The sequence below is a fragment of the Anomaloglossus baeobatrachus genome, chromosome 4 (genome assembly GCF_048569485.1).
Source record: "Anomaloglossus baeobatrachus isolate aAnoBae1 chromosome 4, aAnoBae1.hap1, whole genome shotgun sequence".
Lineage (NCBI taxonomy): Eukaryota > Metazoa > Chordata > Amphibia > Anura > Aromobatidae > Anomaloglossus > Anomaloglossus baeobatrachus.
Window position 1 is genome coordinate 528,174,606 of NC_134356.1, and position 24,416 is coordinate 528,199,021.

A 24,416-nucleotide genomic window follows, 5' to 3' on the forward strand; every position below is an offset into this window, starting at 1 on the left:
AATTTTCTTAAGAAAATTCCGTTTTGCAGTGCGCACAGGGCCTTATATTATACTAGAAGGTGGCCCGATTCTACGCATCGGGTATTCTAGAATTTACGTATTGTGTAGTTAATGTATGATTTTTGTTATATACATAGATGTTGTTGTGTGTAGTTACCAAGTGTTTGTGTAGGGCGCTGTACATGTTCTGGGTGTTGTCTGGGTGTGGCGGGGGGTGAGAGCGGTGTTGATCGTGTGTTGCGTTGTGTGTGTTGCGTTGTTTGTGGAGCGCTGTGTGTCTGTAGCGCTGTGTGTGTGTGTGTTGCGCGGTTTGTGTGGGGTGTGTGTGTGTGTTTTGGGGGAGGTATGTTTTGTGCAATGTGTGTGTTGTGCGGTATGTGCGTATATTTGTGTGTGCCGCGGTGTTTGTGTGTTGGGTGTTGTGTGTGTGCGGCGTTGTCTGTGTGTGTGGGTGTCTGTGTAGGGCGGTGTTTGTGGTTCCCAGTGTGTGTGTGGTGTGTTGTGCAGTGCGTGTGTGGCGGTGTGTGTGTGTGTGTGTGTTTTGGGGGGAGGTGTGCACCCCCCATCGTGCTCCATCCCCCATGCTGCGCACCCCCCATCGTGCTCCATCCCTCATGCTACGCACCCCCCATCGTGCTCCATCCCCCATGCTGCGCACCCCCCATCGTGCTCCATCCCCCATGCTGCGCACCCCCCCATCGCGCTCCATCCCCCATGCTGCGCACTCCCCATCGTGCTCCATCCCCCATGCTGCGCACTCCCCATCGTGCTCCATCCCCATGCTGCGCACCCCCCATCGTGCTCCATCCCCCATGTTGCACACTCCCCATGGTGCTCCATCCCCCATGCTGCGCACCCCCCATCGTGCTCCATCCCCCATGCTGCGCACCCCCCCATCGTGCTCCATCCCCCATGCTGCGCACCCCCCATCGTGCTCCATCCCCCATGCTGCGCACCCCCCATCGTGCTCCATCCCCCATGCTGCGCACCCCCCATCGTGCTCCATCCCCCATGCTGCGCACCCCCCATCGTGCTCCATCCCCCATGCTGCGCACCCCCCATCGTGCTCCACAGTCACACATCAGACAGTATACACGCACACATCTGATCGCATACACTCGCACCCCACTTCTGCCTGTGCCCTCCGGTGGGCGGTCCCAGCAGCTGTGCTGCACGCAGTTCTCCTCTGCCTTCTGCCGACACGCACAGATCCGATCGCATACACGCACAGATCCGATCGCATACACGCACACATCCGATCGCATACACGCACACATCCGATCGCATACACGCACACATCCGATCGCATACACGCACACACCCGATCGCATACACGCACACACACATTGACGATATCGCACATACGCGCTCACACTCACAACATCCGGAGATACCACATGCTTCCGGCCATGTGATCCTCCAGCAGGTCCTGGAAGGTCACTGCACAGTATCGCCGCCGAGAAGCAAGCGATATCACTGGATGTTGTTGTGTGTGGATGCGATCTGATGTGTGTGTGAGGTGTGTGTGAGAGTGAGTGTGATCTGATGTGTGTGTGTGTGTGTGTGTGTTCCGCCGCTGCAGGACCTTGATGCGCTCACCTGGGAGCCGGTGTACGCTGGTAACCATGCTACACAATATTACCCGATGTGTACCATGATTACCAACGTACCCCGCCCCCCGCACGCACGGGAGTCCACACCAGCTTACGCCGGCAACCCCAGCAATGCGAGGGTATGTGTCCGCCGGCGTACGCTGGTGTGGGCTCCCGGGGGTACAGCACTCACCTGGGAGTCGGGGCTCCGTGTCGGTTTGGGGAATGCGTGCGGGGGGCGGGGCCAGAGCGAATGTGCAATGCGTGAGGGGGGCGGGGCGGGGCCGAGCTGCCAATGCGTGCAGGGGGCCGGGGCGAGAGGCCAATCCGTGTGGGGGGCGGAGCCTGGGCGAGCGGCCAATCCGTGCGGCGGGGGGCGGAGCCGAGGCGAGGCGAGCGGCCAATGAGACGCTCGTCGCGGTAACGACGGAATTTTGGAGCAAGACAGACAGACAGACAAACAGACAGAATAAGGCAATTATATATATAGATTACACATTTATTTAACCCATGTATTGTATTCTTCCCTCTCACATGTTCTCATTCCATTCCTCACATTTTTTGCACATATTTACATTTTGACACTTCGTATCTAGATTATAGATAACATGCACACATTTTTATATGTTTTCGTTCAAATATTGGTCTCCCCATTCTATTTTCACTTTTTCACTTTATTCATATTTGTCTTCATTGACATCTTAATGCTACCCATTTTTACTATTAGTCATCATCATTTATATGTTTTTTGCTCCTTCTTACTTCCATGTTTTCTCATTTTTCACTTTATGCTCAGAGTCTATTTTGAACTATTCACTATGACCGTAATATTCCTCCATTACCTGGATGTGCGCATGAGAACCATGTCCACCGCTGACCTCCGTGACTGCTGGCAATAGGATGCGCCGGCGCACTCTGACGTGAATTACAATGACGGCATATTGCGCTTGCACTCCACAGCCCGGCCGCCGGAGGTCACATGACGCGGCTAGGATCATGTGACTCATGGGCCGACATTTCTGGGTCTGGGGGCGTGCCAATTTCAAAACCGGCTTTCTCCTTTAGAAGACGGCACGCTCCTTTCCATCTTCACCCAGCACCGCCTGAGGAAGTCACGAAACACGTGTCGGGGTTGGTAGCGGACGCGCCGACCACTTGGACCATACAGACCTACATACTGAGGTATAGCTATCTAGCGATTTGCCTGCTATCTTCAGCAGACATCCCCACTTGGTAATTCACGGCCACTCTTTTTCCCCCTACTTGCATATTAACCTCGTAGATACGCTTATATTTTAACAGTTTATTAATTCTCGTACCTCTACCATTAATATACATTTTTAACATTTTTGCACAGCACTTTTTGCACTTTCTTCTTAAATGTATGTTATATGGTAATATGTAAGGTTCTGTATATGCACTGATACTTTGGATTTGTTTCCACTGCCACAATCTGGGAAATCCCTGCCTTTTATCACCACTGTTTTGCTGTTACATGTTTTTTAATCGATTTATTCAATAAAATAATTTTATACTTTAATTATTTTTCGGTCACTTTTTCTCTTCACGGGTTATATGCCTATACTCGGTGGAGGGATTATTAGGTCTTGCATGATATTATTGTGACTTTTTGCGGAGTTTTTGATCATATATCTACTGTGCATGTACACTACTGCGGCAACTACTGTGCATGTACACTACTGCGGCTGAGGCACCTACTGTGCATGTACACTGCTGCGGCAACTACTGTCCATGTACACTACGGCAGCTGAGACAACTGCTGTGTATGTACACTGCTGCGGCTGAGGCAACTACTGTGCATGTACACTGCTGTGGCAACTACTGTGCATGTACACTACGGCAGCTGAGACAACTACTGTGCATGTACACTGCTACAGCAACTACTGTGCATGTACACTGCTGCGGCAACTACTGTGCATGTACACTGCTGCGGCAACTACTGTGCATGTACACTACGGTAGCTGAGACAACTACTGTGCATGTACACTGCTGCGGCTGAGGCAACTACTGTGCATGTACACTGCTGCGGCTGAGGCAACTACTGTGCATGTGCACTGCTGCGGCAACTACTGTGCATGTACACTGCTGCGGCTGAGGCAACTACTGTGCATGTACACTGCTGCGGCAACTACTGTGCATGTACACTGCTGCGGCAACTACTGTGCATGTACACTACGGCAGCTGAGACAACTGCTGTGTATGTACACTGCTGCGGCAACTACTGTGCATGTACACTACGGCAGCTGAGACAACTACAGTGCATGTACACTGCTACAGCAACTACTGTGCATGTACACTGCTGCGGCAACTACTGCGCATGTACACTACGGCAGCTGAGACAACTACTGTGCATGTACACTGCTGCGGCTGAGGCAACTACTGTGCATGTGCACTGCTGCGGCAACTACTGTGTATGTACACTACGGCAGCTGAGGCAACTACTGCGCATGTACACTGCTGCGGTTAACACAAGTGCTGTATGGACACTTCTGGGCTTGTGACAACTACATGGACACTGTGTGCTTTGACCTCCTGTCTGCAAGGGTTTTAAAGACTATACGGATGGTGACATACCGTACATATAGATCGGATGAGAATTATTACTGAGCTGACAATGAATCTGTAGCAATAATCTCAACATCATATCAACTAACTCGCAAGTGTTTTACATGGTAAGGGGCCTCAATTTTCTTAAAAAACTGTAGCAATATGTAATGTTACCCAGATCGTCGTTTTCCTCCCCGAGATGGCAGAGGACCGGCCATTCTGACCTGCCCGGCTGTCATGGCAGCTCCTGGTAACGTCACTGATCCTGGTATATCTGTGGTCATTTCTGTCAACCAGAGAAATATATATTAAACAGGAATTTCTACAATAAACCATAGACCATGTGCTCCACACAATTAACATGGAGATTATGACATGTTTGCAGATCAAGGATACAAACACTACAGTTGTCAGATTTGCATTACGCGATCAGAAAACGTGGAACTATTTTTTCTCCCTTAAAGTCCATGTTTTTGCAGCAGCTAATAATAATTTACAAGTCTACTTACAGCTTACTACTTTGAAGAATTGTTATGTATGTGGAAAAAATGGGTGCTACATTGTGGCTCCGTATGGCATTCGATTATGTTGTGCACTCATAGGCGAGTCTCATGTGACCCGTTAAAGAGTCCCTTTTCACTTTTAGGCTATGTGCGCACTAGAAATGTGAAGTTTCTCAAGAAAATTTCTTGAGAAACTTCTGGGAGTGGAAGATTTCCGGACCTCCGGAAAAAATCCGCACCAAATCCGCGGTAAATCCGCATGCGGATTTACCGCGGATTAGCAGCGAATTTGCGCGATTTTCCTGCAGGTTGTTCCCTGCAGATTTTGCAGGCTGTACTGCAGAAATCCACAGGTACCAGCGAAAAAGAATTGACATGCTCATTTTCTCAAGAAATTTTCTCAAGAAAATCTTCAAGGAAATTTCTTGAGAAAAATCCGCAGCGTGCGCACAGCTAATTTTTTTTCTCATAGGATTTGCTGGGAAATGTCTGCACAAAGATTGCAGACATTTCTCAAGAAATTTCCGCAGCAAATCCGAGGGTAAATCCGCAGGTAAAACGGCCTAGTGCGCACATAGCCTTAGGATTTCTACCTCCAATAGGTGGCACAACAATTCGTCTTCTTCCTCACTGAAAATACAATTTGCATATTTCCCAGAGGAGCACTGTGGCTTAGAGTCTCCTCACCACTGGCATGCTGGATTGGTGTGTCAGTCTCCGCAAGGAGAATAGCTTTCCCTTTAGACCCCGTCTTAGCTTCTCATTACAGCCAGATCAGATCTCATGCTTTGCACTGACGAGGGACAGCCATCCCGAAAAACACTGTGTCTGCAAATCGAGGTTCTGATCTGACATAAATCCCAAGTGATTTACAATGCTCGTTAAAGGATCACTTTTGACTATTAGGATTGCTACCTCCATTAGGTGGCGCTAGAGTTCGTCTCCTTCCTCCCTGAAGAGACAATTTACACGGAAGAAATTAATGAACGCTGAGATTTTTTCACACAGATTCGGTCAGAGAAAAAAATTGCTCCTCTGCACTGCCCAATGAATAACATTGGCCGATGTGCTGCCCATATCTCCACCAGTGAACCTAGTCTTATTGTGACATTCCTTTATCGTTCTGAACTACTAGACTTCATCATTCCAGAATATCCGGCAGGTCTGTGCCAGAGCACATTTACTTTCATCAGCCTTTCACACCAATTAGGGCTGCCACTGCTTTCTAATGGATCATCTAAAAATGACTGCTTTGCAGTAAAACAGAGGGTTATTACCAATTATCAGTCAATTTACATTGATTTTACACAACCTGTAAAGCCGGGTTCACATGAGCACACTTCACGGTCCATATACAGACAGCATGGACAAGTTGGGCAGTACATCTCATGACATGACCTTACAACCTCATAAGTATCTGGGCATTGTGGTCTGTATACGGCCCCTGAAAGAAGACTCATTTCAACCTGGCCGAAAGTTAATTTTCACAATGTGGCTTCCACATTCAGCTGAAACCCCTCTCACAAGTGGTGGCTAGTAGTGCCATGACTTTTCTGGCAAATACAGCGATGACCTTTAAATTGCGTAGCTTGTGGCCACCGCATGTATCAGCAGAGTTACAGTAACACCCTGCCTTATAAAGCTATAGTGGAAGGTATGCCTGGCCGCATGACTTTCACCTGCATCATAGCTGAGTCTCATCCCCCACTTGTGTCCCTACCCTAATTTAAGATATTTGTCTTTGCAATTTTCTATGGGACTTATTGATTCTGGGTCTGTGGGGGACAATAGTGTTCTAAATAATGAATGATAATGAATGAAGAATACTGACGCTGTACAAAAGGGCCCCTTCACAGGTCCGTTTAAAAACCGCACATTGCACTGTCCATTTTGTCCATCTGTGTGGTCATCCATGTGTACAGGTGTGTCTTCTGTGTACATGTGTGCCATCCGTATGTATGTTTTCCATGTGTACATATATATCATCCGTGTTTATTTGTGTCATCCGTGTGTATGTGTGTCATCCCTGTGTATGTGTCATCCGTGAGTATGTGTGTGTCATCTATGTGTACATGTGTCATCCATTTGTACATGTGTCATCCGTGTGTACATGTGTGTCATTCGTGTGTACATGTGTGTCATCCGTGTGTACATGTGTGTCATCCGTGTGTGCATGTGTGTCATTCGTGTGTACATGTGTGTCATCCGTGTGTACATGTGTGTCATCCGTGTGTACATGTGTGTCATCCGTGTGTACATGTGTGTCATTCGTGTGTACCTGTGTGTCATCCGTGTGTATTTGTCATCCCTGTACCATCCGTGTTTTTCCGGTATGGTTAAAGGACGAATGAAATTACAAGGCAGCTCATATATTTTGCAATGTTAAACACGTGCAGCACACAGACGTCACATGGATGTCATCCATGTGCACTTATGCGTTTTTCACGCACTCATTGACTTGGATGGGTCCGTGTGTCCATGCTGCAGGTTAAAAACGAACATGTCTCCGTGTAGATCACACGGACAGAAAAAAACGTGGTCTGAGGATCCGCATAGATTTTCATTAGCATGCGTGTGAACATGTCTCCCTCGGTATGTGTGAAAACGGACATCACACGCACTGGAGACACGGACATGTGAAGGGGGCCTAAATGGAGCAATACTTGTGATGTCCGCATGACACCAGTTATATCACTTTATATTTCCACTCTGTATTAGAAATAGTTGCCAGAATAGGAACTCTCTGACCCATACAGACAGGAGAGAAACTACAATAACATGTGTCATTACAGACGCTGCGCTGACAAATGAATGAGCAAAAATGCAGAATCCGCAATCCATCTAGCTAAGCAGAGATCGATCTACTGGCAGTGACGACCACCACAAACAAAGACCATGGTAAGCTAGGCCACAAAAACACGGTGAATAGTGGATACCACCCCGCTAATCACAGCTACACTGGGCGACAATACAGAAACAATAAACTTTTACCTCCAGGAGAATGAATAAGTAAGAGCTGGTGCCGATCCCTCCTAGTAGAGAACCTTGGACTGAGAACACAGCATCATCAGTATGCAAGAAACCTGGCAGCAACGGCTGAGATGGAGGAGGGGGCGAGAATTTGTATTCAGCTCAGAACAAGACAACATCCCTAGCTGCCTCTGTGCAGAGCGATCGTGATCCAGCTGCCAGCACGAAACAGCCTCAACAGCAATCCCACACCTAGCACCTCCAGCAAGTGTCACATCAAACAGGTTGGAAAACGGGAATGCCTCATAAGTAGTGCACGGGGATACAGATGGGATACGCACGTGCGGTACGTTTATCCCCCTACACTGAAAACACCAAAAAAAAGAGCGGTTCCTCCAAAAATTTCTATGGCAGCTTGACTAGAAAAGCCAGAAAAGTGTATTCTGTCCAACTTTCAATTGGACATGTATCTGCCGTCACTATGGGACCAAATGTCTACGCCAGGAAAAACCGCCATAAGTAATACACACAAATCACTAACACACATAACAACTAACACTATAAATGTAAAGTTTTCAAAAAACATGAACGACAACTCCTTTTCAGCTAGAAGCCAGCAAAGTTTTCTGTTCTGGCACAACTTGGGGAACCCCTCTGTGACATGCATAGGCCCAAGTAGGGTATATAGATCCCAGGATACACTGAGGAGGGCCCGTACATTCAGTTTAGCCATTTTCTCAATTAGGAAAGTAAAAGTTAAACACATCACCAATGGAAATCGCATTCAGGCACATTTCTATTAGACCCCCTTCACACATCCCTGTCTCCAGTACATGTGGTGTCCGTTTTCACACGTACTGGAGACATGGTCACACGCATACTCATTAAAACCGGTGTTGTTTTTCACACCTTAATGTTTTCACACAGACCCTATGTCCTTGTGATCCACATGGAGACAGGTCCGTTTTTTTAGCAACAGCACAGATGACAAGGGCCAATAGAAGTCCATGAAAAACATGTATAGTACACGGAATACATCTAAGTGACATACGTGTGACACAGACCAGAATGAAATACATTCAAGAAATTAACGATTTTTATGTGTACAAAGATGATAGACAGACAGACAGATGGTACAGCTATTAGCCAAATAATTAATTGGAAAAAACACAACTTAGGTTCCCCCTCATTTTTGATAACCAGCAAAGGTAAAGCAGACAGCTGCCGGCTGATATTGTCAGGCTGGGAAGGGCCATGGTTGTTGGGACCCTCCCAATCTAAAAATACAAGCCTGCAGCTGCCCCAGAAGTGGCGCATCACATTTGATGTGTCAATTCTGGCGTTTTCCCTTGGCTCTTCTCAATTTTCCTGGTGATTTGGCAATCAAGGTAATGGTTTATGGGATTGATGTCAGCTGTGTAGTGTCAGATGGCATTAAGAACAGGAGTTAGTAATGGAGAGGTGCCCATCAGACATCCCCATTACTATATCAGTATTACTAAAAAAAAAAAAAAAAAGACACACACAAAAAAGTTATTTCAATAAACACTCCCTGAAATTTTCTCTCGTTTACTATTGTATTAAAAAAAAAAAAAAAAAAACATGCAGCTCTGCCATAGTCCAGAGAATCCGCCATAGTCCAAAAAAAGAATTTTGTTACTTACCGTAAATTCTTTTTCTTATAATTCCGACATGGGAGACCCAGACCATGGGTGTATAGCTTCTGCCTCCGGAGGACACACAAAGTACTACACTCAAACGTGTAGCTCCTCCCTCCTAGCATATACACCCCCTGGTAGCCAGTCCTAGCCAGTTTAGTGCAAAAGCTGAAGGAGGACATCCACCCACAAGTAGAGACAGAGCAAAATCTGGAACAACCGGAACCTCTGTCTACAACAACAGCCGGTGAAAACACGCGGAACAAGAAACCTGCCAACAGGCAACAGGGAGGGTGCTGGGTCTCCCATGTCGGAACTATAAGAAAAAGAATTTACGGTAAGTAACAAAATTCTCTTTTTCTTCATCATTCCTTATGGGAGACCCAGACCATGGGACGTTCTAAAGCAGTCCATGGGTGGGAATAAACAGAAAAACTGAGAAGTAGGCGAAACCTAACTTCACAAATGGGCGACAGCCGCCTGAAGGATGCGTCTGCCCAAGCTCGCATCTGCCGAAGCAAGAGCATGCACTTGGTTGTGCTTCGAAAAGGTATGCAGACTCCAAGTGGCAGTCTGACAGACCTGCTGAGCCGTAGCCTGGGCCTGAAAGCCTAAGAGGGACCGACAGCTCTGGTCAAGTGTGCCTTGATCCCCGGCGGGAGAGGCACTTGAGTACACTGGTAGGTATCGGAAATGGCCGACCTAAACCAACGAGCCAGGGTCGGCTTAAATGCCGAGAGGCCCTTACGCTGACCAGCGGTCAGCACAAAGGAGAGGTGCACCGCCTAAAAACAGCGGTGCGAGACACATAGATCCGGAGCGCCCGCACCAGATCCAGAGTATGCAACGCCCTTTCAAAGCGATGAACAGGAGCCGGACAAAAGGAAGGCAGGGAAAATGCCCCTGTTAAGGTGGAAGCAGCAACCACCTTAGGGAGAAAGTCCGGAGTCGGACGGAGAACCACCTTGTCTTGATGAAGGGAGGACTCCGAAGAGAGTGCAGCCAAAACAGAGACTCTCTTGAGGGAAGTTATGGCCACTAGAAAGACCACTTTCTGTGAAAGACGAAACAAAGAAACCTCCCTAAGAGGCTCAAAGGGGGGTTTCCGGAAGCCGTGAGGTCCGAATTAAGGTCCCAGGGCTCCAAAGGCCACCGGTAAGGCGGAATGATGTGAGATGCGCCCTGCATGAAGGAGCGCACCTGGACCAGCCGGGCGATACGCCGCTGGCACAACACTGACAGAGCCGAGACCTGTCCCTTAAGGGAATTGAGGGATAGTCCTAGCTGCAGACCGGACTGTAGAAGGGACAGGAGGGTCGGCAAGGCCAAAAGGCCAAAGGATACTTCCGAGCTCGAGTCATAGTGGAGATGACTTCAGGAGGGATACCAGAAGTCGTCAAGATCCATGACTCAAACGCCACGCCGTCAATCTGAGAGCCGCAGGTTCTGGCGGAAAGACGGACCTCGTGAGAGAAGGTCTGGACAGTCCGGGAGATGCTATGGCATCTCTACGGACAGACGGAGCAGGTCACGGTACCAAGCTTGCCTGGGTCAGTCTGGAGTAATGAGAATGACCCGACGGCCCTCCTTCCTGATCTTGCGCAGGACTCTGGGTAAGAACTAGAGAGTGAAACACGTAAGACAGACGAAGCTGGGACCAAACTTGAACCAGTGCGTCTGCCGCAAAAAACCTGAGGATCGTGGAGCCACGGTTTGACGGCTGAGACAATCTGCCTCCCAGTTTTCCACGTCTGGGATGTGGGCTGCGGATATGGTGGACTAGGAGTCCTCCGTCCACTGAAGAATGCGATGAACCTCCAACATTGCCAGGCGGCTGAATGTCCCGCCCTGGAGGTTGATGTAGGCAAACGCTGTAGCGTTGTCTGACTGGACTTGAATGTGCCTGGCCGCCAACAGATGGCGAAAGGCTTAGAGAGCTAGAAACACAGCTCTGATTTCCAGCACGTTGATCCAGAGGGCTAATTCGGACAGAGTCCAAGTGCCCTGCGCTCCATGGTGAAGATATACTGCTGCCCAGCCGGATAGACTAGCATCTTGGTGAGGATCACCCGGGACAGAGCCAGGAAGGAGCGTCCCTGAGACAGAGGGGCCGAAGCCACCACTGAAACGAGCCCCTGGTCTGTGGCGAAGCCACCACCCCGTGGAAGGAGGAAGTCCGCTTGTTCCAACAGCGGAAAATATCCAGCCGCAGAGGACGCAGATGGAACTGGGCAAGGGAATCGCTTCCATTGACACCACCATCTGATCCAGCACCTGTATTAGGTGCCTGATGGAACGACGTCGACCGCCAGCGGAGGGACTGCTGTTTGACTAAGGGCAGCTTCACAAGTGCCGACAGAGTCTCGAATTGCGTCCCTGGGAATATGAACTTCTGGGTCGAAGTCAGAGTGGGCTTGGACAGAATGACAAACCACCCGAATTGGTTAGAGTGGCGAGAGTGAGCGAGGCACTCCGCTAACAGTTTGCACTGGATGAAGCCCAGACTAGAAGGCTGTCCAGGACAAAAGGATCACTGCCAACCCCTAGAGGTGCAGGACCGCAATCACAGCTGCCCCGACCTTGAGAATACTCGAGGGGCCGTGGCTAACCCCAAGGGAAGAGCCACGAATTGGACCACTCTGATTGCAAAACGTAGCCAACGCTGGTGTGAAACTGCGATTGGCAAATGCAGATAGGCATCTCTGATGTCGATGGATGCTAGGGAATCTCCTTGGGTCATTGATTGATCGCAGAGACTCCATGCGAAAATGCCGCACCTGAACATGCTTGAGAAGCTTGAGATCCAGGTCGGAAGGCATCGCCCTCTTCGGGTACTAGGAATAGATTTAAGCAGAAAACTCAGAACCGTTCCCAGTCGGGAACCGGTACAATTACTCCAGTGGCCTGCAAGAATGCCACAGCCTGTGAGAAGGCGGCGGCCTTGGAGCAGGGGGGAGTTGCAGAAAAAATCTGTTTGGCGGGCTGGATAGAATTCTATCCTGTAGCCGTGGGAGATGGTATCTCGCACCCACTGATCGGAGGCGTGTTAAAACCATACGTCGACAAAGTGGGAGAGCCTGCCACCGACCAAGGACGTTGCTTGCGTAGCCAGATAGCCAGGATGAGGCTGACTTAGTGGCAGCATCTCCTGCGGTCTTCTCGTGCGCCATTTGGGTTTACGATCCTTGGCTGAGCCAGTGGACGAGGCCGAGGGCTTAGAGAACGATCAGATGGAGGAACGAAAAGAACGAAACCTCGACTGATTCCTGCCCTGGACAGGTTTCCTGGTTTAGGTTTGTTGCATGGAAGAACTCTTCCCGCCAAGAGCTTCCTTAATGATTTCATCCAGTTGTTCCCGAATAGTCTGGTCCCAGCAAAAGGGAGCCCAGCAAGGAACTTCTTTAGAAGCATCCGCCCTCCACTTCCGAAGCCACAGGAGCTTGCGGATAGCGAGGAAATTAGCCGAGGCCACCGCAGTGCGGTGAGAGTCTCCAGCATGGCAGACATGGCATAGGATGAAAAGACTGAAGTCTGGAAGTTAAGGCAACCATTTTGGGCAAAGAGTCCCTGTGAGGGAATGCATCTCCTCTAGAGAAGCAGAGATGGCTTTGAAAGCCGCACTGCTGCAAGAGCTGGGGAGAACGAGGCCCCTGCCGCCTCCATACAGATTTGGCCAGAAGGACAACCTGGCGGACAGCAAAGCCGTAAGTGAGGAGCCATCAGCCACTGATACAACGGTCCGGGCTGAGAGTCTAAACACCGGAGGGACCACCTTTGGTGAATGAGCCCACTCCTTGACCACCTCTGGTGGAAAGGGAAAACTGCCATCAGAACCACGCTTTGGGAAGCGTTTGCCAGAGCAGACCCTGGGCTTGGTCACAGTGGCCTGAAAACTGGAGTGGTTAAGGAACACACTCCTTGTTCTCTTAGGCAAGGTAAACTGGCGGATTGAGGTCCAGTACAGAATTAATGTACAGTGGGATCCTTAGAGAGGTGCCGTCAGCCACTGATACAACTATCCGGGCTGAACTACTAGACACCGGAGGGACCACCCTTGGTGAATGAGCCCACTCCTTGACCACCTGTGGTGGATGGGGGAAACAGTCACCAGAACCACGCTTTGGGAGCGTCTGTCAGGACAGGCTCTGGGCTTGGTCACAGTGGGCTGAAAACTGGAGTGGTTAAGGAACACACTCCTTGTTCTCTTTAAGGTATACTGATGCCTTTCTGCCAGAGGGGGATACTCCCCTGATACAGGCGGATTGAGGTCCAGTACAAATATAATGGACGCAATCAATCATTAGCATCTGCATCACCTTTGGACAGATCAATGGTACATTAAGTAGCGTCCGAGCCCCTAGTAAAGACATACTCCTCGTCCAGTGAGTCAGCTCGTGAATCAGAGCTGCGGGACGGGGAAGGACAGGGGACCCTGCGTCTCCATTTTAGGAGGACGGGGACTGAGACCAGATGAAGAGTCCTCTGAGAGCTTTGCTGAGCGAGCCGTAGCAGCAGAAGCGCCCTGAGAAGGGGGCTAATGCATGCTCAGCACCACTGGAGCAGCTGGAGGGACCACTGATGAGCCTCCAGGCTGAGGGACCACTGTGTTTATGTGCTCAGTACAGACAGTATGAGTCTACATGCAGTGCATATTAAGAACAGCCTTGCAGCCTTGCTCTGATGTGAGACATGCTGCAGAAGTGGGGGCTCTGTGAGGGAATGCATCTCCAGAATGACCCCCAACAGAGTATATAAACAGAGGATATAAGCAGCTGCACAACCGGAGGTTGTGGCTTGCCAGAGCGTTTAACATACATTTCTGTGCCCTCCAGTCCCTTAGCCCAGGCCCCCATTTGTCACAATGTGGTATCTCTGTGCCTATGCAGACACTGAGAATGCTGAGAAAATGGCGACCGGAGCGAGGAGAGGGGGCGGGGCCTACTCTGAGAGCGGGCAAATGAGGTATACAGGGGAGGGAATCTTTCCTCAGAGAGGAGTGTCCGTTCCCTGTGCTGAACAGCCGCTGGGCGGAGCCACACTGTCCCTCTGCATAACTAATATGCAGGGGCAGTGAAACCGACACTAGGCCTCAGGCGAAGCCGGGGCCTAGATTTAAACATGCGGCCAGCGTGCAGGCACCATCGGCGCGGTTCTCCAGTGAAAACTGGAGAACCGGCCGGAAATGTTACCACAGTCATAAAACACACTCCCCCCAATAAATAAAGTACAAGGGACCCCTGGAAAGACCACTTTCTGTGGTAAAAACGTCTCAATACTTAGCTTTTGAGACGCAGGGCCATGTCCCTGGGGGGGGGGTTAAACGCTCCGTCCGGCAGAATCCTGAACAGGGCTGCGGATGGAGACCGGTCTCCTGCAAAGCAGTGAGAACCGTGAGGGCTCCCACTTCAAGCTAGAGCCCCAGGGGATGGTGAAGGAGCGCGGCATGTGAAGGCTCCAGCCTTGTAAAATCAACCTTAACAGCACCGCCGACACAGTGGGGTGAGAAGGGACATGCCGGGAGTCCAGATTGGACCCGCTTTTCTTCCAAATCTTTGAAATCCAAAAAATCAAAAATCAGAGAATGCATGTGTGTGTCACCTCCTGAACACAAAGCATTGAAACTGGCTAGGACTGGCTACCAGGGGGTGTATATGCTAGGAGGGAGGAGCTACACGTTTGAGTGTAGTACTTTGTGTGTCCTCCGGAGGCAGAAGCTATACACCCATGGTCTGGGTCTCCCATAAGGAACGATGAAGAAAAAAGGATATCTGAAAAACACCCACAAATATACAAACACAGAAAAATAAAACAGGACACAACTTCGTTCACCACTTTATGCAAAATAAAAATAAAATTCCCACCTGGTCCGATGTAGTTCAGGGATTCCGACAAACAAAGTCCATGGAGCATCGTTCTGACATTCCATAGACTTTATTAAAGGCAATTCTGGGTCACGCTGCGCTGTGTGAGACCTGGTGCCTCTGATGAGCGGTGACATCATTAACGTTACCGCTGTTCAGGGTTGCCGGGTCACCAGGTCACTCTGGGTCACGATGCACTGTGAGTGACTCGGCGACTCTGATGAGCGGTAACGTTACTGATGTCTCCACTCATCAGTGGCGCTGTGTCTCACGCAGCGTGGAGTGACCTGGTGACACTAAACAGCGGTAACGTTACTAATGTCACAGCTCTGCACAGGTGCCAGGTGTCATGCAGCGCAATGTGACCTAAAATTGCCTGTAAGCAAAGTCTATGGCGTGTCAGAACGATGCTCCATAGACTTTGTTCGAAGGAATCCCTGAACTACGTCGGACCAGGTGGGAATTTAAATAAATAAATAAAGTAGTAGACAAGAGTACACGGCTTGTTTTATTTCTCTTTGTTTCTATGTTTGTGGTGATTTTTTCAGATATCCTTTATGGACTATGGCGGATTCCCTGGACTACGACAGAAGTGCATGGGTTATTTTTTTTAATAAAATGGTAAAGTAGGGAGTTTCGGGGTCTGTTTATTTAGATAAATTATTTTCTGTGTGTGTGTGTGTGTGTGTATGTGTATTATTTTTATTTTTTATTATTGGGTTAGTTATAGGGGTGTCTAATAAACACCTCTCCATTACTAACACCAGGGCCTGATGCTAGCTGACACTACACAGCTGACATCAACCCCAACAACCATTACTCCAATTGCCACCGCACCAGGGCAAATGGGAACACCAGAGGTGGAGCACCAGAATTAGCGCATCTAATGTGATGCGCCACTTTTGGGGCGGCTGCGGGATAGTATTTTTAGGATGGGAGGGGCCAATAACCGTGGACCTTCCCAGCCTGATAATATCAGCTCACAGCTGCCTGTTTTACCATTGCTAATTATCAAAAATAGGGGGGAACCCCACATAGTTTTTTTCAATTAGTTATGTATTCAGATAATAGCTATAAAATCTATCTATCTTTGCACATATTTAACACATAAAAAAATTCATTTTAGTGTCATGCTTTTTTTCAGTAACGTGTCATACAAATGTCACATGGACTGTACACACATACACACGGACAGCACATGGATGACACACAGATTACACATACGTACACACAGATGGCCACATGGTTTTCTCAAACAGACTTGTGAATGGGGCCTTATGCTCAACAATGTCTGGCATAGGGTCTGCAGGCGTAACCACAAAGCCAAGAGAGTAGAACAATGTAAGGCCCTATTAAAAGAAATTGTGCAATGAAGGGGCAGATATAATAAAAAAATGTAAAGGTTTTAATTTATCTTATCTCCCATATTACAAAGTGACACCAGCATGTGGTCATACTTTCCCGCCTCCCGCAGTTGGAATTTTCTACTGCTTTTTGGATATAAAAGTAACATACGCCTTGTTCTGATGCTGATGGTAGTGTCCTGTATCCTGTTACTGCCCTGCAGACACCAGTTATGTCTCATACATAAACTGCAGACAGATAGACCTCTTAAAGGAAATCCGTCACCAGGTTTTTACTACCTAATCTGAGACAGCATAACGTAGGGGCAGAAGCCCTGATTCCAGCATTGTATAACTTACTGGGCTGCTTGCTGTAGTTTTTATAAAATCACTGTTTTATCAAGAGGAGATTATCACTAGAAGACTAGTAAATATGCTGCCATGTTGTCCTCCATATTTATGAACTCTGAAAACCCTCCTCCACCACTTATTGGCAGCTTTTGGCCTGTGCACATTGTACACAGAAAGCTGCCAATCAGAGGTGTAGGCGGGGTTCTTCAGAGAACTGGTAGATCTGCAGCAGATAAAAGAGGGATTTTATGAAAAGAGCGGGAAGCAGCCCAGTAAGTGATACATCGCCGGAATCAGGGTCTCTGCCTCTACATCATGTCTCTAAGATAAGTAAAAAAAAAAAACCTGGTGACAGATACTCTTTAATGGCTAGTGCACTAGCGATGTCTTCAGGTGAATTACTAGGAACCTGAAATACGTCACAATTTTTAAAGAAGATTCCTGGTATCATAGAAATTACTGTGTACAGAAATCACTTCACTGAGTATTACCAAAGTTTCTGATTTCTCACTGGTCCTATACCGCTACTGTTTCCCGAGTCTCCTGGTCCTTGCATCTGGATATTTTGACAGGGACATATGAGCACTGCAGCCAATCACTGGATGGAACTGCAACTTCAATTTTATCATTAATCCATGTCAAAATATCATTGTTGTAGGCCAGGATCCAGAGACAGGCAAGAGAGCTGGGCAGCAGGAACAGGGCGGTTTATAGTCATGTTATTTTATACACAGTTTGGTATTTTATACTTTTTTTTTATTCGATGGGCTTGACTGAGCTGCAATGCCAGGCAAAGTCCAATTTTTTTTATATCCCTTGCAACCTTTTTAGGACATGTTCACACTACACCCTTTTTGTCAGTTCAGGAATCACTGCTTGTCTTTGGCGGTCTCTGGGATGTTTGTCTGGGTGTTTTTATTAGCGCATGTTGATCGTTTCCGGAAACACTTTGTTGATGTTTTTTCAGCCGGTATTTGTGGATTATGTTTTTTCTTGGGGAGTCTGTTTATTTCCAATTTTTAGATTTTTTTTTTTTTTTTAAATCTATTAGACAATGAATAAAATGCTGGTATTTTATGAAATAAAAACATTTACAAAATACTCAAAAAGATACCTGGATGTGTTTTTAGAGCTTTCCCATTGTCTTCTATAGTATAGTATGGATTGTCTTCCTAGTGGAATATTGAATATGTAAACATGTAAAAAAAAAAAAAAAAATGGATACTTTCTGCACTACTATGAATTGAAGTGTTGGAATAAATATGCAAATGAGACTAAAGAGCTACTGTACATCTGAAGCCTCCGTCACTCCAGCTCTATTCACCACCCACGGCTGTCTCTTAAGGGTGCTTTACACGCTGCGACATCGCTAGCGATCTCGTTAGCGATGTAATACGCCAAATCACACATACGATCTGCCGAGATCGCACATTGGTCATTTTTGTATCGCCGGTCACATGTGCGATCTCGGCAGATCGTATATGCGATCTGGCGTGTTACATCGCTAACGAGATCGCTAGCGATGTTGTAGCGTGTAAAGCACCCTTTTCTGCTTGACTGATGAGTCCTTTGCCTGAAGTCATACCCCGCATAGATGCTATCAGTCAGACAGGAGGAGGAGCTGATGTGTAGGAAACTGAGAGTAGAGCTGGAGTGACAGGGGCTTCAGATCCACTATAAGTCTTTAGCATTGTTTGCATATCTCTTCAAACATTAATTTTTCAGTAATGGAGGAACAGACAGGGCATGTTAAGATATTGCTGGATTTGTCTTTGAAAGATTTACATTCACATACAGTACCGACCAAAAGTTTGGACACACCTCATTTCTAGAACTACTGTTAAGAGGAGACTTTGTGCAGCAGGCCTTCATGGTAAAATAGCTGCTAGGAAACCACTGCTAAGGACAGGCAACAAGCAGAAAAGACTTGTTTGGGCTAAAGAACACAAGAAATGGACATTAGACCAGTGGAAATCTGTGCTTTGGTCTGATGAGTCCAAATTTGAGATGTTTGGATCCAACCACCGTGTCTTTGTAGAAAAAATGAACGGATGGACTCTACATGGCTGGTTCCCACCGTGAAGCATGGAGGAGGAGGTGTGATGGTGTGGGGGTGCTTTGCTGGTGACACTGTTTGGGATTTATTCAAAATTGAAGGCATACTGAACCAGCATTGCTACCACAGCATCTTGCAGTGGCATGCTATTCCATCCGGTTTGCGTTTTGTTGGACCATCATTTATTTTTCAACAGGACAATGACCCCAAACACAGCTCCAGGCTGTGTAAGGGCTATTTGACTAAGAAGGAAAGTGATGGGTGCTACGCCAGATGACCTGGCCTCCACAGTCACTAGACCTGAACCCAATCGAGATGGTTTGGGGTGAGCTGGACCGCAGAGTGAAGGCAAAAGGGCCAACAAGTGCTAAGCATCTCTGGGAACTCCTTCAAGACTGTTGGAAAACCATTTCCGGTGACTACCTCTTGAAGCTCATCAAGACAATGCCAAGAGTGTGCAAAGCAGTAATGAAAGCAAAAGGTGGCTACTTTGAAGAACCTAGAATATAAGACATATTTTCAGTTGTTTCACACTTTTTTAAGTATTTCATTCCACATGTGTTAATTCATAGTTTTGATGCCTTCAATGTGAATCTACAAGTTTTAGAGTCCTGAAAATAAAGAAAACTCATTGAATGAGAAGGTGTGTCCAAACTTTTGGTCTGTACTGTACAAATAGTTTTTAAGGAGAAATTCTGCTAACAGATTCCCTTTAAAGGGACGCTTAGCTTTGTCTTTATATGTAAATCTGGAAGTACATACTAAATCTGTTTAGACACATGAAACTGATTTCTATTAGTGATGAGCTAACTGCTCGGTGTTCGGATGCTCGACAAGCGTAACGATGCTCAGGTGCTCGTCTACGGAGTCTAATGGAAGTCAAAGAGGAACGCGAGCAAAAATCTCCAGGAAAAATGCTCGATTTTGCCATTAACTTCTATTGTACACTGTAAATGAGTACCGAGCACACGAGCATCAAAACACTTGTTATGCTTGCCGAGTACTCGAACATCGAGCAGTTCGCTCATCACTAACTTCTATAGATGCTGCCAAATATCTTGTGGGGCTTTCATGGGATCAGAAAAGATATACTTCTCTCTTTCTTTAATCCACTTGTAGTTTTGGCTAAAATACTGCAATAAAAAAGCCTGAGTGTGAGCACCTAGAAGTGTAAGATTGCTTTAGGAGGAAACCGGGATCGGCCACGTGTTATCTGTCCTTAGGAAATAAGCTCCATTACATTTGCCTTAAGGGGGCTTTATACGCTACGACATCACTAATGCGAACTCGTTGGGGTCACTGAATTGGTGATGCACATCTGGCCGCATTAGCGATGCCGTTGCGTGTGACACCGATGAGCGATTTTGCATCGTTGCAAAAACGTGCAAAATCGCTCATCGGTGACATGGGGGTCCATTCTCAAAAATCGTTACTGCAGCAGTAACGAGGTTGTTCCTCGTTACTGCGGCAGCACACATCGCTCCGTGTGACACCGCAGGAATGAGGAAGCTCTCCTTACCTGCCTCCCGGCCGCTATGCAGAAAGAAGGTGGGCGGGATTTTACGTCCCGCTCAGCTCCGCCCCTACGCTGCTATTAGGCGACCGCTCAGTGACGTCGCTGTGACGCCGCACGGACCGCCCCCTTAGAAAGGAGGCAGTTCGCCGGTCACAGCGACGTCGCCGGGCAGGTAAGTATGTGTGACGGGTCTGGGCGATGTTGTGCCCGTGTCGCACAACAGATGGGGGCAGGTACCCACACTAGCGATATCGGGACCGATATCGCAGTGTGTAAAGCGGCCTTTATTCCCGATTTCGCTTACCATCCCCAGCCATCTTTGCCAATACTTATGGATGATTTATCCAAGCATTTCGGTTGCAGAAAAAGAGAATTTTGTTACTTACCGTAAATTCTTTTTCTTATAGTTCCGTATTGGGAGACCCAGACCATGGTGTTTAGCTTCTGCCTCCGGAGGACACACAAAGTACTACACTTAAAAGTGTAGCTCCTCCCTCTGAGCTTATACACCCCCTGGTAGCCAGTCCTAGCCAGTTTAGTGCAAAAGCTGAAGGAGAATAGCCACCCACAAGTAGAACCGAGTAAGAACCGGAACAACCGGAGACTCTGTCCACGACAACAGCCGGTGATAACACACGGAACAAGAAAATTGCCAACAGGCAACAGGGAGGGTGCTGGGTCTCCCAATACGGAACTATAAGAAAAAGAATTTACGGTAAGTAACAAAATTCTCTTTTTCTGTATCGTTCCTTTGGGAGACCCAGACCATGGGACGTTCCAAAGCTGTCCCTGGGTGGGAATAAACAGAAAAAACTAAGAAGTAGGCGGAACCTAACTTCACAAGTGGGCGACAGCCGCCTGAAGGATGCGTCTGCCCAAGCTCGCATCTGCCAAAGCATGAGCATGCACTTGGTAGTGCTTCGAAAAGGTATGCAGGCTAGTCCAAGTGGCAGCCTGACAGACTTGTTGAGCCTAAAAGCCCAAGAGGCACCGACAGCTCTGGTCGAGTGTGCTTTGATTCCCGGCGGGGGAGGCACCTGAGTACTCTGGTAGGCGTCCAAAATGGTCGATCTAATCCAACGGGCCAAGGTCGGCTTAGAAGCAGAGAGACCCTTGCGCCGCCCTGTGGTTAGCACAAAAAGAGAGGTGCACCGCCTAAGCGCAGAGGTGCGAGACACATAGATCCGGAGAGCACGCACCAGATCTAGAGTATGCAGCGCTTTCTCAAAGCGATGAACAGGGGCCAGACAGAAGGAAGGCAAGGAAATATCCTGGTTAAGGTGGAAGGGAGAGACCACCTTAGGAAGAAAGTCTGGGGTCGGACGGAGAACTACCTTGTCTTGGTGAAAAACCAAAAAAGGTGACTCCGAGGAGAGCGCAGCCAAATCAGAGACTCTCCTGAGAGAAGGTATGGCAACTAGAAAGGCCACCTTTTGAGAAAGACGATACAAATAAACCTCCCTAAGGGGCTCGAAAGGGGGTTTCTGCAATACCGTGAGGACCAAGTTAAGGTCCCAGGGATCCAAGGGCCGCCGATAAGGCGGAATGATGTGAGACGCACCTTGCATGAAGGTGCAGACCTGAGCCAGCCGGGCGAGACGCCGCTGGAACAGCACTGATAGAGCTGAGACTTGTCCCTTGAGAGAGTTGAGGGACAGTCCTAGCTGCAGACCGGACTGTAAAAAAGACAGAAGGGTCGGCAACGAGAATGGCCAAGGAGAATGGCCGGAAGAGCGACACCAGGACAGGAAAATTTTCCAAGTCCTGTGATAGATCTTGACGGAGGAAGACTTACGGGCCCGAGTCACAGTGGAGATGACTTTAGGAGGAATACCAGAAGCCGTCAAAATCCAGGACTCAAGAGCCACGCCGTCAATTTGAGTGCCGCAGAATTCGGGCGGAAAAAAGGACCTTGCGAGAGCAGGTCTGGACGGTCCGGAAGATGCCACGGCATCTCCACGGACAGTTGAAGCAGGTCCGGATACCAAGCTCGCCTGGGCCAGTCCGGTGCAATGAGGATGACTCGACGGCCCTCCATTCTGATCTTGCGCAGGACTCTGGGCAAGAGAGCTAGAGGGGGAAACACGTAGGACAGACGAAACTGGGACCAGTCTTGAACCAGAGCGTCCGCGGCGAAGGCTTGAGGATCGTGGGAGCGAGCCACGTAAACCGGAACCTTGTTGTTGTGACGGGATGCCATTAGGTCCACGTCCGGAGTGCCCCACTTGCGGCAGATTGACTAAAACACTGCCGGGTGCAGGGACCACTCGCCACCGTCCACGGATTGACGGCTGAGATAATCTGCCTCCCAGTTTTCTACGCCAGGGATGTGGACTGCGGATATGGTGGACTTGGAGTCCTCCGCCCATTGAAGAATGCGTTGGACCTCCAACATTGCCAGGCGGCTGCGTGTCCCGCCTTGGTGATTGATGTAGGCAACCGCTGTCGCGTTGTCTGACTGGACTCGGATGTGCCTGCCCGCCAACAGGTGGTGAAAGGCTAGGAGAGCTAGAAGCACAGCTCTGGTTTCCAGCACATTGATTGAAAGGGCTGACTCGGACGGAGTCCAAGTGCCCTGTGCTCGGTGGTGGAGACATACCGCTCCCCAGCCGGATAGGCTGGCATCCGTGGTGAGAATCACCCAGGACGGAGTCAGGAAGGAGCGCCCTTGGGACAGGGAGAGGGGTCGAAGCCACCACTGAAGAGAGCTCCTGGTCCGTGGCGACAGAGCCACTAACCTCTGTAAGGAGGAAGGCCGCTTGTCCCAACAGCGGAGAATGTCCAGCTGCAGAGGACGCAGATGGAACTGGGCAAAGGGAACCGCCTCCATGGAGGCCACCATTTGACCCAGCACCTGCATCAGACGCCTGAGGGTATAACGGCGGGGCCTCAGGAGAGAGCGCACCGCCAACCGGAGTGACAGCTGTTTGTCTAAGGGCAACTTCACAAGTGCCGGCAAAGTCTCGAACTGCATCCCTAGGTACGTGAGACTCTGGGTCGGAGTCAGAGTGGATTTGGGAAGATTGACAATCCACCCGAATTGGGCTAGGGTGGCGAGAGTGAGCGAAACACTCCGCTGACAGTCTGCGCTGGATGTACCCTTGACCAGAAGGTCGTCCAGATAAGGAAGCACTGCTAACCCCTGGAGGTGCAGGACCGCAATCACTGCCGCCATGACCTTGGTGAATACCCGAGGGGCCGTGGCTAACCCGAAGGGGAGAGCCACGAATTGGAAATGATCCTCTCCTATCGCAAAACGTAACCAACGCTGATGTGACACTGCGATTGGCACATGTAGATAGGCATCTCTGATGTCGATGGACGCCAGGAACTCCCCTTGGGTCATAGAGGCAATGACTGATCGCAGAGACTCCATGCGAAAATGCCGCACCCGGACATGCTTGTTGAGAAGCTTGAGATCCAGGATGGGCCGGAAGGTACCGTCCTTTTTTGGAACTAGGAAGAGATTTGACTAAAAACCTCTGAACCGTTCCTGAGCGGGAACTGGGACAATCACTCCGTTTGCCTGCAAGGACACCACGGCCTGCGAGAAGGCGGCGGCCTTGGAGCAGGGGGGAGTTGAGAGAAAAAAATCTGTTTGGAGGGCTGGAAGAGAATTCTATCCTGTAGTCGTGAGATATGATGTCTCTCACCCACTGATCGGAGACTTGCTTTAACCAAGCGTCGCCAAAGTGAGAGAGCCTGCCACCGACCAAGGACGTGGCTGGAGCGGGCCGAGAGTCATGAGGAAGCTGCCTTAGTGGCAGAACCTCCTGCGGTCTTCTGCGGACGCGCTTTTGGGCGCCAGTTGGATTTCTGATCCTTGGCTGAGTTAGCGGACGAGGCGGAAGGCTTAGAGGATGACCAGTTGGAGGAACGAAAGGAACGAAACCTCGATTGATTCCTACCCTGGGCGGGTTTCCTGGTCTTGGTTTGTGGCATGGAAGTACTCTTCCCGCCAGTAGCTTCTTTAATGATTTCATCCAGCTGTTCACCAA

The 24,416-nt window shown here is 48.9% G+C and overlaps 1 protein-coding gene across 2 annotated transcripts in view; it reads right to left on the reverse strand.

Moving 5' to 3' along the window:
* Positions 1–24,416, reverse strand: part of ARNT2 (aryl hydrocarbon receptor nuclear translocator 2) — a 213,045-nt gene that overhangs the window by 181,821 nt on the left and 6,808 nt on the right. Inside the window, exons 1-2 of one of the 2 annotated variants that reach the window (XM_075345923.1) lie at positions 7,655–7,788; positions 4,335–4,446 (exon numbers count right to left, since the gene is read on the reverse strand). In XM_075345923.1, the coding sequence (XP_075202038.1) occupies positions 4,335–4,444 (110 nt within the window). In that variant the 5' untranslated portion in view covers positions 4,445–4,446; positions 7,655–7,788. Of the gene's footprint in view, positions 1–4,334; positions 4,447–7,654; positions 7,789–24,416 lie in introns of those variants that run through there. The other variant, XM_075345922.1, reaches the window with a different exon arrangement.